This window comes from Amphiura filiformis, chromosome 19 (assembly GCF_039555335.1).
Source record: "Amphiura filiformis chromosome 19, Afil_fr2py, whole genome shotgun sequence".
In the NCBI taxonomy this organism is placed as follows: Eukaryota; Metazoa; Echinodermata; class Ophiuroidea; order Amphilepidida; family Amphiuridae; genus Amphiura; species Amphiura filiformis.
In genome coordinates this window covers 46,891,883-46,913,154 of record NC_092646.1, presented here as the reverse complement: position 1 = coordinate 46,913,154, position 21,272 = coordinate 46,891,883, and the positions used below count along the sequence as shown (strand labels likewise).

The following is a 21,272-nucleotide window of genomic DNA, read 5'->3' as shown; positions in this document are numbered from 1 at the left end:
TTTTTGCATATGATCTCATTTTTTCTACACCTCCATGTTTCCTGACAATAGCTTTCTGCTAGCAGGTGTAAATTAATATGAGAATATTTTCAAAGCGATGAGATTTGGACAAACTTTGAGAATTGAACATTTTCAATGAGAAATGAAATACTACCGTAATTAATGTATCAACAACCTGTCACAAGTGTTAAATTTTCTGACTTAAAACAATATGACAGGTGGTTGACACCTTAATTAGTATATTGCTCATTCATTTGGATGAGAACGTTTCATAGAAATGAGAACATTTTCAATTTTCATACTTTTGTCCGATTCTCATCGCTTTGAAAGAATTTCACTATAAATTTTTACTGCAGAGTGAGTTAAAAAAGTGCAATAGAGCAAAGAATCGATATCTATGTAAGAACCAATTTGAACTTTCCCATTATTGAAAGTAGCTATAAATGCCACACTCAATAGTCACCTTTTGTGAAAAAATGAAGTGACTCCCTTCTGGGTGTTTCCATAACCTGACCACCTTTTCTGACTACCTTTTCTGACTACCTTTTCTGACCAGCTTTTACAGTGAGCCCTGTGATATTTGATTCTTACACTATAAACCACAATGGCCTTATCCCAATGCCATAGTCCAATAACATTAACTAAACAATCATAGTGCAAAATTTGACCTCAAGTTGCAGAGTATGAGTTTTTGTACCCAAATTTTCAAAGGTCATTCAATGAATGTACAAATGTATTGGAGTTAAAGAACTCTGCACTAATAGATGAGAATGTTTTGGATCCTAGTGTTTTACACCATAATTATTATGGACAGTCGTGCTGGGTGATAATTTGCAAGCTTTGGGTATGGGACTTGTTAATAGATAAACAACATTTTTAAGGGTCCATTGTTGCTATTTCTTTCTAACTTTAGATTATTTATTTGTACCTTTTGCTTGTCGAGTATCGTTTGATTTTGTTTTGTTTAATACAGTTTTATTGTATAAATTAATTATTTTATTATTTATAATGATAACATTATTACAATATTGTGATTACACAATTATCCAGATATGTCAGAGGTCAAAGTGTCCCAAAAAACCTGAAAGTTATGGCGATTGGGCTTATTCATAGCGAGCGTGTAGAATAATTCAAATATGACAGATATACTTTTGTAGGTCCTGTGGTTTTTGAGTTATGTTGTAGCTATGGTTGTAGAGAGGGCTGAAACAACAACACTTTTGTAAAACGTACATAACTCATTAACAATAAATTAAGCAAGTTTTCCAAAGTATATGATTTGTATGATGAACTTCTGCAAAACACCAAAGTGTTATTTTTCAATAATATATTGATTCAGATAATGAAAATCTGCTTCGACCAACAAAATCTTGTATACCCTTAAACCCATATTCACATTCATGCTGTACCCGGGGCTGTACCCTTAATATATCAGGGCATGTATGACAAATATCATGAATATGACCTTGGGAAGTGGTAACTGTGTTTACTTTATTGATTATTGACCCCCAGCACCTGAAATGATAACTGTCTCCTCTCTAAACTGAGAAGTTAACTGCCCTGTGAAAAACCATGGAAAAACAAAACAAATTGCACTTGATAATTTCAATTTTATGTCACTTAACATCCAGAATGGTACAACATTATTGTGCAAAGTGTAAAGATAATAAAAATGAAGCAAACATCAAAATAATGCAAATAAGATTGTCAAAAAAGATGGTAAGAAAAGGTGGTCAGAAAAGGTAGTCAGAAAAGGTGGTCAGGTTATGGAAATTCCCCTCGCTTCTACCGTTTGATTTTTATGAGTCCTTTTGCTGCGATATCCAATTTCATTATTTGCCCACAAAGTACCATGTGTTTTGAATGGGAGCACACAATGCACGATAAATGCACCATCTCTGAAACTGACTTTAACTTAAATAAGGTTGAGTTTTGCGTTATTTGTATTTCTTTTTTTCTGTTCAAACAAACTTTCTAACATTACTTTAAGTCCTTCATACCTCACTTGACTCCAATTTCAGTTGTCAGTTGTTTTAATCCTAATATGTCCAACTTACTGGATATTTTGAAATTCATCTTTAAAATAAAGGGAAAATGAAAATAACAACAAATAATGTTTCTTCTCCTTAAACAAGATCAAAGGTAATAACACTGCTCCATTATATTACAATGCCAATGAGGTTAAGAAAATGGCAGTGGTTCCAAATCTACCTTACACAGAGTGGGCTGACATTCAAATTGGACAAACATTAAAATTGGGTATCGATATAAAATGTGCCATAAAAACAAAACGGTAAATGTTAATTCCTTGATTTGTTCACACAAGATCACTAATGGATATGTTAATTTTAAAATGCTTAAAAACCTAAAAGGTTCAACTCGGTTCTTAAATAAAAATGGATTCTGTATGACACTCGCTGGACCTTTCATCATGAACTAATTTAGCAATCAATCAATACAAAGGTACAACACACACTGGCAGGTCTACGTTATTTATTTACTTGTGTTGACTCTGCGTGCTAGTCATGCGCTTCAACAAAAAAAGTTTTGAAATATTTTCTCAAAATATCAAGAGCTATCTTAAAAAACTACTGAAGCAATACTAGTTTGTACTCATTTTAATGCATTTTTCATGCTGATTCCAAATATGGTCATGAGAATTTACATTTCTGAAATTTTTGAATTAAAAAAATTGAAACTTGTCGTCTGCAGTCGACTCCCGCGTGAAGAGAGTTAAACTACTTCAGTACTTTATGTTAATAACCTTGATACTTTTTTTTCATGATATAATTATATGTTATCAATTATCTTATATTTTTTAATCTTATTTTTTATGATATTAATTACTTTGGTACTTATTGTTAATAACTTGTGAATCTTGATAATAATTATAAAGATTTAGTTATGATGTGTATAATATTTTGGTATCTCATGAACTTTGTGCGCAACATAATCCAAATTATATTTGATATTATACAATATCCAGAGCTTTTCTTAAACATTCACTGTTCGCACATACCTGTTATTACCAAACTGGGTACAACTTGCTAGACTTGAGTTCAGTCTTCGTTTACAGAATTTAGGGGTAGAGAATATGATTGGGGTAGGGCAGTCTTATAATGAGACTAGTAGAATTGCGGCCTCTTCAGTAATCGCTCCGTAGATTTGAATTGTACTGTACACAACCTTACAAGTTACATAATTGGAAATGCGCTATTTTCTGAAAATACTGATTTTAACATAAATCCTCAAAGAAACCTTAGTTATATATAAGAATTTAGGCCTATTATCTGATAAAATAGACAAGAATTCACAGTTTTTACGTTTTAACTTCTCTTTTAGTCTGTCTTGTTTAGAATCTTAGAAAATATTTGCAGCGCTTGCTTTTCAGTATTTTTACGTGTAGAATTAACTCATCATATCAAAATTGATTATAAAATCCCTGATGTACATAAACACGCTTCTAATTCCTTTTGTACGCTGCTGATTGGATAAAGATCTGAATCTTTATAAATTCGTTAATGAAAATGATTTTGATTGACGCAACTTTTCCATTGCAGCGCATGCGCAAGGCAGAGACTATTGCTCGATATGCTGGTATGCAACAAATTTACATAATATGTCGTTCCGCAGACCACTACAGACCATGAAGCAACAGTCAAAGTCCCAGTGCATTGTATGCTGTGAATTCTAGCATATTCATGAGGGCCGATTGTTCGCTGTGCCGTGTCTAACAATCACACCAGCCTTCGCGATTACGCGACCGTAAAAATACGTGGTAATTGCGTAGCCGTTTTGACTGTCGCATTTCATGGAACAATCGGCCCTCATTATCGGGTGATCCTGAGACTTTGACTGCTTGTACGCGGTCTGTTATCTTTTTCGTCCATGTGTCGTTCAACTCCAAAAAAAAAATTATTACCTAGATTAGTGAAGAGGTACACAGTGCAATACATGCTCTTTCAAAAATTGCTTAATGTATTATGGTTCTTGAGATGTATGTCGTTTTATGAAGATGACTCGTCTCGACAATCCTAAGTACATGTACATCATAACTCTAGCCTAGAGCCCGGGAGGGGGGGGGTACTCAAGTTTGGTTTTGGTAGGGACGTGCCGCTGAGAATTTGAAAGTGGCCCATAAATATACCAATTTTTCAAGAAATTTGGACCAATTGATATACCAAAAGTCAAAATTTTCGGCCGAATTTAACCCAAATTATCTTAGTTTTTACAAATTTTCCCAAAATTTTGGGAACATTTTGTCAATTTTGGCTAGATGAGGGGAAAATTGGGCTATTTTCCGAAAAAAAATGAGAACATTGTGAAAAAAGGACCCATTCATATACCAAAATAGGCTTTGAAAATGGGGTCATTGATATACCAAAAGGCTGAAAATGCTACCCGGCACGTCCCCGTATGGTCATTTGTAGTGAGTACCCCCCGGAGCCAGAGGTAATTACTGTACACAGGATACCTACCAAGATGCGACAATTTCACAACAGCTAACTACACCGACATGCAAAAGGTCACGAAATGACATGATTTTCATCAACACGTCTCTTCTTTTTTTTCTTGCAAATTAATTTTATAAACTACATAAAATATGTTCATTACCTCGTGGACTCAATTCATGAAATATGAGAGCACATCAGACATATCAAATTGCATTCTGTATACGAGGAATGTCCTTCTAATATCAAATAATTTAGATTTTTTGAAATTCGCGATATAATACAAATTTTATGGCAAATTATTAAAAATCGATATTTTTGATATTTAATAGTAATCTAAGTAAACTTAATTAATCTAATGATGTGTACGTAAAGCGTATGTGGCTGGGAGGAAAAGCCGATGATCATTCGAAAATTTTGACCTTTCGTATTAAAGGTACACATACACATTTTCCCCCAAAAGACCTAAAGATCTCTTGGTAATTTTAATCCCATTAAACCCTACTGACTATTTTTACAATATAATCTGTTGGACAATACACGATATAACTATATATTTGTAACCAATGGATATAGTTCTTAGAGGCCGTCAATTCAGCCGATGGTGCCCATATCGGCTTAATTGGATTCACACATTGCGTAAGACAGCACGCATTTCAAATGGCTTCGGCGAACTCGAAATACCAAACATGCCGTTGAAATCCAGAGGTTTGTCGATAGCTTTCTCAACTCGGAATCGATGCATAAGATGGGAGAAGAAGATGAACAGCTCTTTCCTCGCAAATTGCTCCCCTGGACATTGGCGGCGTCCTAAAAACACAAATACAGGTTGATTTTGTTTATCAATTATTCAATTCGAATAGACATATAAAAGGATGTGGAAATAATATTACTAATAATAAAACTGAGATGCCTTTGAATGGTGCTCATTCAGTTTAACTAATAAACAGCAAGTCAAAAAGCTATGACTCAGTTTCAGATTCTACGATAAGAGAAAGATCATCATAGTAAACACATCCCAAAATGTAATCCCTGTGTTGGTGTTAAATGGTTTATGGAATGATGTGATCATCGACAACCTGTAAATTGTGATGAGGCTTGTGGATCAACGTCTAGGCGTTGTGCTTGTGCGTAGCGCACATCTCTGCGCTAACGGTGTTCTGATTTGTGTGACAAACATCCCGTTTACTTGAACTTATCAACAATTACAACAACATTTTACCTTGACTGAATGGAATGACAAACTCCGTATTTTGCAATGCACCTTTACCATCAAGGAATCTCTCTGGGCGAAAGTTCTCAGGATCTCCCCACATATCTGGGTCGTGATGCCATGCCGAGAGATTTAGTATAACCACCGTCCCCTTGGGTACGTTGTAGCCTTTGATTGTGGTGTCGGCGGTAGTATAGTGTGGAACGGAGAGAGGGAATACAGTACCAATCCTGGAGGCTTCGTAGATGACGGCGTCGGTGTATGGAAGGTCTTCACGATCAGAGAGTTTAGGAAGTCTGTCGCGGCCAATAACGGTATCGATCTCCTGTTGTACCTAAATGTGTGGAAGGATTTTAATAGTTTAATTAAACCGGCGAAATAACTACACCCCTGTGGTAAATTTGTGACTATGTTTGCATTTTCTCAAAAAATAATAACACACTGGTAACAAAAGTTATGTATATTATTGGGGCAAGGAATCCATAGACACTAAAATTTCAGTGACTCAAGACAAGCGGTTCAGTATATATGATAGGAAATGAGGTACATCCTAGAGGTACCTTATTTCTTATCATTATAACGAACCGCTTGTCTTGGGTCACTGAAATTCCAGTGTAGTAATTGGATTCCTTGCCCCATAATATACACAACTTTGTTACCACTGTGTTATTAGTTTTGAGAAAAATGCAAAAATAGACACAAATTTATCGAGGTGTAATACCCTTAAAGGATCTTGTGAAAGTTGTGGAAATCTAGAAAGCCAATGATTGAAAGCCGAATAGTATAGCTTTCATGAACCTACAGTTAGGATAGACCATTTTGGTAATTCCCGAAAGCCTTGATGCGATTCTTAACCATATCAACGTCATCGTCAAAGCGAACATGGTTAATTCGCAGTTCAGTGACAATTGACCTTTTCGTTAAATCTCATAAACCGTTGCCACTGTTGTTTGATGTGATCATTTATTAATATTTCTAACAAAACATTACATGATTTGCAATTCTATACCTTTACAATACCAAATTCAAAGTATACCTTTGGTAAGGCAATCGTTACTAATAGTTTCACGGCATACCCTCACTTACGATGATTTGGTATAGGCCTACCGATCATCAGAAAATACCAACAGTTATCACAATAATATACACATATATTTTTAAAGCTATTTTTGCCTTTTTTTATGAAACCTTTCATCTTTTTCTTCCTTTTTGAGGTAATCTTTATTTTATAAACTGTATATTTGTGTGCACAATTGAGGGCGCTATTTATATATATTTGAATTTTTAGCCCAATAATGAGTTATTCCTTTCATTTCATGATAAAAAAAAAGTAGTTTAAAAATTATCTTGCTATATGTGACCGTACAGCACGAATGAGCCGTAAATGTCCTCAATTGTATTCTGAGTTACAGTGTAAAATGGGCATGAAGGTCATATTCATAGGTATTTCAATTTGGTGCTACGTGTATCACATTAAATGAGGTACACGTAGCACCAAATTGAGGTACCTATGAATACGACCTTCATGCCCATTTTACACTGTAACTCAGAATACAATTGAGGACATTTACGGCTCATTCGTGCTGTACGGTCACATATGTTACTCATTTTTATGATATTTTAATGCCATTATACAAGTGTCTACCCCCCGGGTCTACCCCTTAAAAAGATGCAAACAAGATTTTAGATAAATAGCGCCATCAGTTTTCAACTTTGCTTAAAAATGAATACAGTTCTACATCCCATCAAACAACCGTGAATAGCGGGTAGACCTGTGATGTGAGTTTATTGAAATAACAAGTCACTTACCTTGTCTTGTATGTGAGGATGCTCCATCATGTACATCATTGCCCATCGTAAGGTAATGGAAGAAGACGTACCAGCAAAGAACAGATGAGACAAGGAAGCCACCAGATTCAGTTCATTCAAATGAGATGTCACGTCCCGTGCCAGCTCCATCTCCTTGAGATAAACGTCAATATAGTCATGTTGATTACTGCTGTCGTACTCCTTCTGGTGACCGCGTACGACCCTCCACACGAATCCAACAAAGTCTTTGCTAAGCTTATCAGTAATCTCCTGCTCACTACGATAACTTGGTAGATATTTTAAAACAGGAAGGAACACTTCTGAGCCCGCAGCGCCAGCGAGTTTTGTTTGACGATCCAAAGCGTTTAAGACGTGATGGAAATCAGGATCGGAATAGTCGTAGCGTTGACCGAAAATGACGTGACAAAGCACGTTGGAAGTGGCGTTTAGGACCAAATGCTGTGGGTCGAATGGTTTGGCGTCGTACGTTTCGATCTCTTGCATTAGGTAGTGTGCTTCTTCGGCTATCTGATCTTCGAAGGTCTTCCTGCCTACGCCGAAACTTCGCAACGTTGAGAGCGTGAAACGTCTCTGTTGCAACCAGGCGTCACCAGAGGCTATAGCAAGACCTGTATGTATGGAAATAATACCATGCATGTCATGTATGAATACAGAGTGAGTCTGAAAACACCTCATCAAGATTAAGTCCCTATTTGTTTGAAAGTTCATAACCGTGAGCACAATAATATTAGTATTACTTAAGGCAAGTCAATGTATGAAATCACCCGCCACTAATTGTAACAGAATCCATTTAATCACCATTCATTTCAGAAAAGCATACTAAACGACCCATCAAACTTCCCCGAAAATCCCAGGTGTGGAACAGGGCCTAATTTGCATAAATCCAAAATGGCCGCTTATGCAGCGGGTGAAATTTCAAAGTTGGTCAAATCTTATTAATAACAATCATACATAGTATAATACAAAGTATAGTTTTACATATCTCCGATGTATAGGTCTTGAGTTATAGGGTTAAAAGGTCAAATGTCAAAATTGGGATTTCACAGGGGACAAAAATTGCAAACTCCTGGATTTTGATACAAAAATTGGTCTCAAATTACTCCACTTTTAAAAAAAGAATAGTTTGCCATATGTCAGATTGTTTGTTACCTTTGTAACACAACAAAAAGATTAAATTCCACTGAGACCTGTTGACATTAACCTATTTTGTAACGTTACCTATGTAACAAACCATCCATAACAATGCAATATTTCTCAATTTGATTCATTTTTATCAAAGGAATAATTTGACACCTTGGATTAAAATTGAAGCATGAGTAAATGTTTGCAACAAAAAGAGGAAATCAGCTGAATAGAGGAACTCACACACCCCTGAAGAAGCATAAAAACGCGTACCAAATCTTAAATATCAGGGCGGCCAGCATCAGGGGCAAGCGGTTGACTCACGTGTGTCATCCCTGCTACACCATTGAGGTGGTGGTGGGTCAACAATTTTCACTAAAATGAGCGCAAATAAAGGACCTGGGATTATCCCAAGTTATTTGGTGTTTTTTTTGCATTGGTGCAATTTTGATTCAGTTCGAAAACCCTAAGGGGATGTCAACCCCTCTTCAAAAGACGACCTTAATAATATTAATGAACCATATTGTAATTAAAAAAACCTTAAGAATATGTGACCATCCACATCGAAACGCTCGTAAAGTCGGCCCCTGGTCAATTTGGTTTTCTTCCATGTTTAGAAAATATATATCATAAGCTTTACAATGATATATCATTTGACTTCAAACGATATCCAGAAGTGGAGTTAGGGCTTGTTAAACTTTGCTCCTTCAGGAAAAAGGTACATTATTTTGGTGCTACAATATATCTCTTTTTCTACATTGCTGGTATTAAATATCAAATGGTCATAATTGGCGGTCACTTCAAATCATCCCCAAGTCAACGAGGTTCAGGAATGTCCTCTCATTGTTAATTGTTGGTTAACCCACCACTTGAATAGGATTTAGCCAAAGCAAACAAAGACTAAAGCTATTTACTATAAGTATACTATAAGCTTATTAATATCGTCTTCAACAATAGGATTAAAGATTGGTATATGACTGGACTGAAATGAGAAACTTGTAGGACAATTATTAGGTACATTATGAATACAAGCTTTATGCACATTTTGGACTGTAACTCGAAATTCAATTTGCCGACTTTACGAGCGGTTTGAGATGGATGGTCACATATTATTCATGAATCATAAGCAGCCTTACACTCTCAGAAGCATTGCTCTTCGCTGAAAACCCACCTATCGATATACCAAAATCGCTGAAAAAGTATCAAAACTGTGGCACCGTACACCTTTAACCAGAGAGAACCTCAGGCCTCCTCCACTTGGGAAAAATGGGTAACATAATTATACAGTCAGCATCAAAAATGCATAGTACAAACAAGCCTTGTATTTGTTCAGTGGTTCATAAGATAGTCAGGGCTTGAAATAAGGATTTAAAATCCAGGAGCAATTTTGGGTGTTTTTGTGTAAATATTGCCCCTGGTCTATACAAATACACAGAGTTCTGTTTCAGAACCAGGGGCATTTTGCCTTTTAGCAGGGGTAAATTTGCCCCTTGCTCCTGCTTATTTCAAGCCCTGAAGATAGTTCTTGTTATTTTGGGAAAATGTCTCAAAACTTGGATTTTTTATTACTCACTCACCTTGTCCTCCTGTGTTGTTAACAATCTGTTTGGGTCTAGCTGTAGTCATCTGATTCTGTCCAGCCTCTTTTATCGTGTCTTGATCATTTGCAATAACAATCAGCTGAGGTCCTAATGAAATACTGAAGAATTTGCCGTACTTCCGGGACATGGTGGATAAAAGCAAGTGTGGAAGGGGTCTTCCAGAAAGGAAGTAATCCCAAATTAGTCCTGGGATGTTTCCAACTAACGGCCATCCTCGTGGTCCTGGTGGGAGGTTAGACGGACGACGTGTCAGCCATAGGACTAGTAGGAACGCGACGAGACTTAATAAGAAGGCTCGCAAGTCAATAAAATCGACAAGGCTTGATAATACAGACATGACTGGACGTAATTACACTCTGAGGGAAGCTCAAGCATTAGACCTAATACTGGTCAAACAAATTAGAAAAAAATGACAATCATAAGTCGACTGTTTACATCAGCACAAAGTTCATCCGTCCCAAAAATATATACGGTGTGCTGTACAATTATGTCGTTCACCCTTTCAGTGGCGGGCGCGGGATTCTCATTTGGAGAGTTTGCGAAATGCCGTTCCAAATTTACTTGTAATTGTTTATTAACTCATTCATTGTTCATCGATGCATGGAAATACGACGAGGAACTATTTGTTTGTGTGCAGGCATCTGAAAAGACTGCTTTAAAATCACTGAAATTGGCCAAGAGCTAATTTAAGTCTGAAAAGTCTGACCAAGTTGTGTAGCCAAAAAAGTACATTTTGGGTTCTGATGCTTCGAATGTTCTCTCATTATATGACATTTCTGTTGTAATATTACCAAAATTCATCCGCACGGCATCGGATTTCATTAAATATTCACCCTACCTATGAGGAACTTTCAGCTGCGAGGGCGCACTGCCATTCTAAGGTTGAGTATTGAGTTTTTGATCATTTGGTATCCAAATCATCTAGTTTCACCTGCTATTGGTGGCGTTAAACTGTGAGAGTTCTGAATGAGAAAATTCCCCCCGAAATTAGCCATTTTCCCAATGAAAACCGTGTAATAGATCATCAGCGGTATACTATTGAACCTTCTTTGTAAGAGGTTTAAATTATTATTTATTTATTTATTTATTTATTTATTTATTTATTTATTTATTTATTTATTTATTTATTTATTTATTTATTTATTTATTTATTTATTTATTTATTATTCATGTATTTATTTATATTGTTCCGTTAGTGGTAAAATAAATAAAGTGGTTCTGAATATACAATCTACTAGATGACGAAGGAAACTGCGTTTCACAAACTGTCAATTGACTTAGAAAACCGTCTAAAATTTAACACTTCGATCCGCTCAGGCATGAGAACTTGTCAGGATTTTGATTCAGGCTATTTTGTTGTCCCAAATATACGCATTTTGTCAACCCGTTTTGGGCCTTTTAAGCTTTTACTACACTTTTTAAGGCTTTTATCAAAAAAGTCATTCTCGTGTATGCTAATTCCAATCTCTCATGTTATATTTTGAGTCCTTTAGAATTGTATATTATCATCCCCAGGGCTATCATTATGATCATGCGATAATTAGACTTGCTAATTTTATACACAATATTGGGTCAATTATTTGGTTTAGATATAATTACTGATTTACTTTTGAAAATAGTCCCATATCAATGTTTATTTGTTTGTTTACCTAGGTTGCAAAACGGTTATCAGATGTTATCTTTCTAATTATCATCCATTCAAATGACCTTCTTGTCCGCTGAAAATGCCCATGTAGTACAGAGAGCCACAGAGAGCTATGTGGAGATATTTGAGTTAGGGACCGTTCACAAACACGTGTAAGGGGGGGCCTGATGCAAAAAAATTTCATCGCTAAAATTGTTCGGCCCCTCCCTTTACAGACCTAAAAATTTCACGGCCCTCCCTTTTGACATGAAAATTATGGGTCAACCCCATAGAAAAGCATATAAACTTAATTTTTCCAGGAAAATTTGTGGTCAATTTTTTCAGGGCCCCCCTTAGGAGGGTCAAAAATTTCAGGGCCCCCCTTTTTTGCATCAGGCCCCCCCCCTTACAAGTGTTTGTGAACGGTCCCTTAGCATTTCGTCTTGCTACATTAGTGGTTTGTGGAACCAATGATTTTTGGCATATATACGTATGTCGTTACTTGGTCGGCACTCTCTAAATTTTTGGCTGATTTCAACACAATTGGTGTCAATTTACTCAGACTTTTATGGTCAGCTCCAAGATGTCCTGGACAAGATCCCCGACATAGTGCAGTCACGTCCACGGCAAATTTACCGTGACCTTTCCAGCCATAAACCCGCTTATTGAAGATTAAATCGATATATGCAGTACTAAACCATTACATAGTAATCTATTGTCTAATGCAAATTTATTACCACCTGATAATATTAATCCAATGAGCGACCGAATTGTCCGCTACGGACGACTAATCCAATCGATAATGACGCTATTGACATGTACGAGCAGAGCTCCACTGATCGAGTTCTGGGGGTATTTTTCACTGAAATGCAGCTGTTTGCTGTCATTTACTCATCAAGGCGGACCACCGTTATTATAAGGACTATGCCAATTATTTAAAGATTGACATGTAGAGAATAAGCCATACTTGATTGACAGAAAGTACTAAATTTGTACCTATGACGGTTTTATGACACCAATATTCCAAATATGACCAAGCCAGGGCTGCCCGGTGAAGCAAAATGTGCATTGGAATAACACGGCGCGTTTGGATAGATGGTAGGATTTCTTTTTAATAAAAATGTATGTTCCCCCGTTATTAAAGCTTGTACCGGGTTGAAGATTCAGATATTTGGAAAAGAATAAGTAATTGAAACATAGAGCAAGTGCTAAAATCATAGCTTTTATACTTTTTGATATAGGCCTATGATGCTAACTAGTTCGTCCACTATAGCTACAACACAGCGCTACCAGTAGGGTTCAATTGCCTATTGTGAATGCCCCTGTGTTGTGTGCATACATGTAGTTAACAATAACTGCATGATGACAAAGATATGCTTATCATCTTGGGAGACTGGAATACAAAAAGTTGGCAAGTCTGACATCAAATCAAGGTCAATTGGAAAGTTTGGATTGGGAGAAAGAAATGATCGTGGAGACAGTTTGGAAGATTTTTGTCAGGCAATCGATCTGATTGTTGGAAACACCTTCTTCCAGCAGCACCCTCGCAGATTGTTATTATTATTTTTTTATTATTAACGGCATCTTTATAGGGTAGCCCAGATCAGTGAACAAAGCACTGCTTTCCACTAGGGCCCTCTTTACATATTAAAATACAAAGTTATCAAAAAATATACAAATATTGACAAATAAAATTTCCTTAATCTTAAATTACAAAGCACTTAAAATACCAAGAAAAACTGCAGAAATTGCACTTTTGTAAATTGCATGCATATCAATAAAATAAAGTCTGCACAAAAAGTAATGCAGCTGCCACAAATACGCCTATAGTTCCAGAACCAAATAGCTGCTCCCACAATATCCCAAAGGAAGGACGATCCACCCACGCGCACTCCGATGCCCAATCTACCCAACTTGGTTCAACATCAACAACACAGCAGCGCCTCGATAGAAAAATTCCCGTACGCAAAAGCTGCAGCTCCCGGGCTGCAGCTATCCGTATGGAATCGAAGCAAGCGCGACTCCCAAAAGCACTACCACGCTGTCAATATTGAATGAAATGCGACAAATGGGGCACCAAAACGCACGCAAATACCCCCCCCCCCCCTCTCCACGCCGAAACATCCCGAAAACAACTACTAGCTCCGAAGCCATTGTGGACTTAGAGGAGTCCTGGTGGCAATGTGAGAAACCAAACCAGATTGATTTTGCTGAAAAGAAGATGGCGCTCTTCATTGCTGAGCGTACATACAAGACCAGGTGCACACCGACATCGCCCGGTTAATAATTACATTATACAACAAGAGACACTGAAATGAATACACGGGATCGATACACGTAAATGTGCTATGCACGATTGATATTCAGACGATAAATCATTGGATACCGGTGTAGAAAATGATGAATATTTCCCGTAAATGACTTCGTATAAAGAAACCAGATCTGGTTCCTTGCACTTGAACATATATGTTCAACAGATATTATCGTCGTTAGCTAGCGGCTTGAGAAACTATCGTGCGTCTTGAGCTGAAAAAGTGACCAAAATTCAGATTTTAAATAGCGCAGCGTACACCCTCGTGGATGTAGTCTCGGGCCAGACTGTATGTGGCTATCACGAACATACAGGATCGACGAGTGTCAGACCGACTGACACAAACTGGCTGTGTAGGAGACTATCGTAGAGGCAGTCTAAGCAGATGACAATGGCGTATGTATGCTCGCTGACCGTACAGCTTTAGCTTTAGTCGGATGTCCTTCAGCCCATTAATGCGAAACTATAAACAGGTGGGAACACAATGGCCATGCGTGGCTGTGGATTCAACCTACCATGGCATTTTCTGCCATGAAGATATCGGGGCGATGACACTGTGAGGTGCAGACTGCGGCAGTGACCACCAGCGGCTACTTGTCGCACGGATGAAGTTGTAACTCAAAGCAAAGAAGAGAGTGACACCACCAGTGAGATTTGATGCACAGCGTCATCATCCCTATATCTTCGTGTCAAAAATTGCCGTGATAGTACGGCGAATCCTCTCGTTTTTCAACAGCTACGCATGGCGATGTTGTTCGAGATAGGCCGAGCGACTCAGTCTAAGCATACCATTTACAAAATATGAGATACCACAGAGCCTGCCACAGAGTTTCTATTCTACGTTTTTACGATTTGCGCATGATCAGTACCCCATAATATTGCCATTACAAGAAAATTCGATTTGTTGTCAGGTAAAACCCAGGTTTTTTCCAATACACTAACTGAAAATGCAATACACTAATTAGCGGCGATTGCTGTTTGCTGCGGATATATTTTACTGCATTTTATCCGTAATAATTTTTAAATCGTTCATCAAAATTGTGATATTTTTTTTGTTGAGAATTACAATAATTATATAAAGGAACACGTGTAGGTGCTGTATAGAATACTAAATCACATAAATACAATGTACATATCGACACACTATATATGCCACTTTCTTTATCTGCGTCAATAATAGAATATTGATTTCAATCGAATTGAATACATCTCTCCATTTTGAGTTTGTACTTTACCACTGAGCGATCTAGCGATCGATTTCTAGCCAATCAGATAGGATTCCTTTTCTTGCGTTCGGTGAAATACCAATACCCATACAATACGCCTGTCGCTCACCAACGGAGTATTAAGTTGCAGGGAAAAATCTTTATAATACATGGTGTCGACACTGTGTGATGTAGACGAGCGGATGAGGAAGTACCCCGGGGGAAGTACTCTCTCCAAATGAATTGTGGGAAGAAATGAAGGTAGCAGTGTTTAGTACAGCAGAGTAAATCAACTCAAAGAAGAAGAAAAAGAAGCAGCCCTGGTCACGGTCCTAAGAAGACACTAGAGCTTGCTAGCAAGAGACATGATGCCAGAAAGAGACGGGATATATCGGAATGGAGGAAACAAATAGAGCAGCAGCAAAAGCAGTCGAAGCGAGACATTGTTGAGAGAAATGAGGAAATGGAAAGAGCAGGGAACGACTCTCAGATGTTCAGTGCTTTGGTAAAGGAACTGACTCAGAAAACTTCAGCAAGATCTGATGTCATAAATGCCTGATCGAATTAATGGTACCACAAAGACATCAAGACACGATGGGCAGATACTGCACTGAGCTTTATGAACAGAAAGAGGAATCCAGGTCGATCCTTCGTTTATTTATTTATTTATTTATTTATAACATTTGGCAAAAAGCACAGGCAATACCCAATAGTGCTCAAAGAGCACTAAATTAAAGGGAAGCCCTACATACAAAGCGAACAAAAATAAACTGAAAAGCAAAAACAAGATAACAAAGACAACTATTGGAGGGTTTTAACTGCAGCCCTGAAAGCGGACAAGGTGGGACAACAGACAACATTTTCTGGCAGCGCATTCCATAACATAGGACCAAGGTGGAAGAAACTTCTTTGACAAAGTGTGAGGCGGCTGAAAGGTGGGTAAAGAGCTCGGGAATGGTTACATCTTGAGTTGGAACGCGGATGAGGAGTGAATACATTAGGAGCAGATGAAAGGCCGGCAAGAATTTTGAACACATGGCGCACCGTAAAGGAGTCGCGACGGGCCTCAAGAGAGGGGAGGTTAGTTTGGGAAAGAAGGCTGTCATGATCCAGGTCCCAAGAATGTAATATGACCCGGCAGGCAAACCTCTGAACAGATTCCAGGCGGTTGGTTTGGGTTTTGGTGAGTGGGTGCCAGGTTGAGCTGCTGTACTCAAGAGCTGGACGGACCAGAGAAATGTACAAGGTGCGACGAAGATGTTGAGGAGCAAGGTGGAAGTTCCTGTGTATCATGCCAATCATCCGACGAGCCTTCTTACAAAGGACATCAATGTGAGTGTTCCAATTTAATTTACTAGAAATGTGAATGCCAAGGAAGGTGATGTCTGTCACTCTATCAATGGGTTGGTTGTTAAGTTTTAAAAGAAGGTCCGGGTAAGGGTTGATTTTGGTGGAGATAATCATGGTTTTGGTTTTCTTAGCATTGGCTTGAAGAAGATTGCAAGAAAACCAACCGGAGATTTTGGTGATGTCCTCTTGAAAGTCGGCTAAGTCCTGGTGGTTGTTGATTGGCTTGTACAAAGTTGTGTCATCCGCATATAGAACTAATTTGCTACCTGCAGAAAATGGGATGAGAGATATGTTGTTGATAAAAAGCAAGAAAAGAAGGGGCCCCAGGACAGACCCCTGGGGAACCCCAGAAACAACGGGAACAAGACGAGAGGAACACCCATGGACGGCAACACACTGGTACCTGTCTGTAAGGTAAGAATTAACCCATGACAGCAGTTGACCAGATATGCCAAAAGCACTAAGTTTTTGAAGCAAAAGTCTGTGTGGCACTTTATCGAAGGCTTTCGCCAGATCGAAAAGTGCAACCACGACATCTTTGCGGGCTTCAATGGCATTGTGCCAGTCTAAGATGGCTGTAAGAAGGGCATCTGTGGTAGATGAATTTGGAAGGAATCCAAATTGCCTCTCAGTGAGCAGATTGAATTCTTGAAGGTGGGAGAGAATATGTTTATGAATAACTTTCTCTAAAATCTTGGAAATGATGGGCTGGAGAGAGATGGGACGGTAGTTTGTAATGGACTTTTTGTCCCCAGATTTGAAAATAGGAATGACACGGCAAATTTTCCAAGCAGAGGGACCCTGCCAGAAGACAAGGAAAGATTGAAAATATAGGTCAGAATTGGGGAGACGGTGATGGCGGTACCTTTAAGCATGGCACCCGAAATACCATCAATACCAGCAGCAGAGGACGATTTCCGGAGAAGGATGAGATCAAATACGTCCTCAACTGTACAAATTACACTGGAAATATTCCCAGGAGGATGGTAAATACTGGATGGAGTTTGAGAAATATCGACGTCGTCGGGATTAAAGCATTCAGCAAAAAATTGACTGAAAAGATTGGTAATGTCTTGGGGATTATCAGCAATAACGTCATTGTATTGCATGGTATCAGGAATGGATGGGCGACCAGATAAGGACTTCACATATCCCCAAAAACGCTTACTGGGAGAATCGCCATCAGCAAGGGAAGCAAGATAGGAATGTTTAGCTCGCTTAAGCAGGTTAGACAATCTATTTCTAAGGTACTTGTACTTTAAATAGATATCTTCCGCTTTGTGGATTTCCATTTCTTGAACAATTGATGTTTCTTTCTAATTAACTTACGGAGGTCACCAGTTAGCCAAGGTGGATTTTTGGCTTTACAACGAATAGTTTTCTGGGGGATACACTCAGTCATAGTTTGCATAAAAAAGTCATGAAAACATATCCAGGCACTTTCAATGTCTAAGTTATGATCTAACTGAAATGAAGACAACAATGAGTTAGCTTTCTCCCAGTCCGCATCAGAATATTTCCATACTGACCGGGGAATAGGTTTGGAGCTGTTTGGCTTGAAGTTAGCACTAAAATGTAATATGACATGGTGGCAGGACCCAATAGGAGGCAGATATTGAAGCTCACTAATTTGAGTATCATCATTACAATAAATATGATCAAGAATGGAAGGTTTACCATGTCCAAGCCATGTTGGTTGACAGACAAGTTGATCAAGGTTGAAACTAGCCTTCAAGTCGGCAAGCTCGTCAAACAAATAATGGGATTTGTCCAATAAATTAACATTGAAATCCCCATAAGAACCATTTTGGTTCCTGGAGGACACAGTTGGTTACACATGGATAGACTGATACTCAGTTGGGGAAGAGTATTTGTATGGCGATAAGGAGGGCGGTAATAAATACCAACCATAAGGTTTGAATTTTTAGATCTGCATTTCACCCATAGGATCTCACAAGAGGTAGTGCTAAGTTGAGGGCAAGGAGATGGGTCTAGCGACTTGTGAATAATAAGGCAAACACCACCCCACGCTTACAACTACGATCATTTCTAAAAACACAATAATCAGAATTAATACAAAGTTCAGTGTCCATAAAATTTTGATTTAACCAAGTTTCAGTTATTCCAGTTATAAGTGGAGTAGGTTCAAGAGAGTCCATTGTTGAAAATAATTCATCAAGCTTTTTGGTGATGCTGCCAGCATTGAGGAGGAGAAATGATGTCCCAAAATTGGTCCGATGGTTGTTAAGGTCTATGCTATCATTGATGGTAGTAGACGCATCACTATTGTCGGTGGGTACATCCGTATTACAGTTGATAGAGCACAGAGAGTCATTGGCAAAAGGGATGTTCATTGTGACACAGGGCTGACATTGAACGTCATAAAAATATGAGTCACGGTGCCGTAAAGCATATGATGATAGTCCGGAACATTTCAGATGAATAGGTTTGGAGCATGTTGCACAAGAAAGTAGCATTTGATTTATTCGGACAGTTCCACTACAATTTGAACAACTGTTTTGGGGTCCAGGGTTCAGTTCCACATCGCCATCAAGCAATAGCTGAAACGAGGCTGAGGAGTTAGCATAGTATTGAAACCTGGCTCTAGTAAAACGGTGATAGTTGGTGATAGTATTTGGTTGACTAAGTTGAGTAACCTGAGTTCTGCATAGAGCAGTTGATCCATATTCAATAAGATGCTGTAAACAAGGTGATTTACTTGTATGTGGCTGGTAGCAAAACACAGCCAAGATGATAATAAGAGCCAATTGACTGCCCCTCAATAGGGATAATCTCACAGTTTGTCCTTGACGAGCCATGGTTCACACACAAGGTGTACAGTGATCAAGTGAGTACTGAGCTAGACAAAATAAGATGACAAGTGTCCAAGCTGCAAAGTTCAAACTCCTCGATATGGTGGTAAAAATGTAGAATGGTTGAACACACAATATTCACTGATGGTAAACTGAGTCACACAAAATCCAACATGAAATGTTGAAAAATATGGTAAATTCCACAAGAATTCATCAAAAAGCTGCATCAAACAAGTCCCTGATGTTAGCTTGAAAGCATGGTAGATTTTTATCCATGAAAAATGCCTGTCATCTGTCAAAAGATGTTAGAAAGACAGAGCACAAGTGGAGTGCAGCATACACGCAGATCCATATTCCAATTCAAAAAAAGTGTAATTTTCGTGTAATTATTTCGTGTAATCTAATCCTAACTCTAACCCTAATCCTAACCCTAACCCTAAGCCTAATCCTAACCCTAATCCTAACCCTAAACTAACCCTAACCTTAACCCTAACCCTAATTTCGTGTAAAATTACATGAAGGAATAACCGGAATCCACCACCACGTGAAACAATGAAAGAGATTAAAAATGGGAAATCATCAGGCTGTAATGAGATTCCAGGCGAACTGTGGAAGCCACCTGGTGATGAGCAAGGTGTGACGTGTAAGCTGTGTGATAAAATCTGGAGGGAAGTGGAATATCCCAAGGTCTGGAAGAGAGCAGTATTTATCCCGATACCAAAGAGAGGAAACTACAAAAGAGTAGTCAAACCACCGAACCATGCAGCCTGAACAGCCACGCCAGCCAGATTCTACTCAAGATCACCAACAACAGAATGAGACAGAGGCTCGAGACTGAGATAGCAGACGAACAGGGCGGTTTCAGAGCAGAAACAGGCACCTGGGATCAATTTGTCAATATTCGAAACATCATTGAAAAATGCAGAGGACATTCCATTCCACTCTACCTTTGTTTCATCGATTACAGCAAGGCATTTGACGGTCAGTCATCACGACTTCTGGAACATCGTGGGGGTAATGGGATTCTCCGGTCACGTGATGACTCTTTACTAGAATCAGGAATCTTCAGTCAAGACGAGTATAGAGGTGAATCAGAGTTGTTCCAAGGGTGTATTTTGTCCCCAGCTCTTCAACTTCTATGTTGAGAGCAGTATCATGCGAGGTATTCTGGAAGACTTCCAAAGAGGTGTTACCATAGATGGTCAGCGGATCACAAATCTTATAAATACAGACGACACAACCCTGGTTTGCCCCCCCACTGAAATTCACTTTGCCCCCCCCCCCACCCCCCACCCCAAACCAATTTTTGGTGCCGCCACTGATGAAGGTGTAGAAACATGTGTATATAGGTAATCTGCGAATGCTATACATTATAGAAACATAGGACAATATTCTAACTTATTGTCCACTTACTTGTAGAAAAAAAAATCAATCCTTCAATTTATTGTCTTTTCAATATTGGATATGTCTGGTGTTGTGACAAAATAATGTCAAATAAATAAAATGTTTGAAAAATAGTAAAAGACTCTAAATAATCATTTTCGTCACGGTATACTTACGCCAGGGAAAATTGGGGAAGTTTAAATATCATGTCCCGGGTCTCCTTCATTGATGATTTTTAAAAAAATCAAATTTAAAATGTCATTCACCCGCTTTAGGGTACACGAGGTATTGTTTTTCGAAGCAGTCAAAAGCTGTCAAATATTGATTTACATTATCTAAATCAATATATTATTGAAAAATAACACTCTG

The 21,272-nt window shown here is 38.3% G+C and overlaps 2 protein-coding genes across 2 annotated transcripts; one reads left to right on the top strand and one right to left on the bottom strand.

Annotated features, from left to right (window-relative positions):
- Positions 1-5,079: 5,079 nt before the first annotated feature.
- LOC140140610 (cytochrome P450 2J4-like) lies at positions 5,080-10,554 on the bottom strand. Its single transcript, XM_072162368.1, has 4 exons — positions 10,194-10,554; positions 7,474-8,102; positions 5,674-5,998; positions 5,080-5,261 (listed from the first exon to the last, which is right to left on the bottom strand). The coding sequence occupies exons 1-4, from the start codon at positions 10,552-10,554 to the stop codon at positions 5,080-5,082; spliced, it is 1,497 nt and encodes a 498-aa protein (XP_072018469.1).
- Positions 10,555-20,335: 9,781 nt separating this feature from the next.
- Positions 20,336-20,665, top strand: LOC140140609 (uncharacterized). Its single transcript, XM_072162367.1, has one exon. The coding sequence runs from the start codon at positions 20,336-20,338 to the stop codon at positions 20,663-20,665; it is 330 nt and encodes a 109-aa protein (XP_072018468.1).
- The last annotated feature ends 607 nt before the right edge of the window (positions 20,666-21,272 follow it).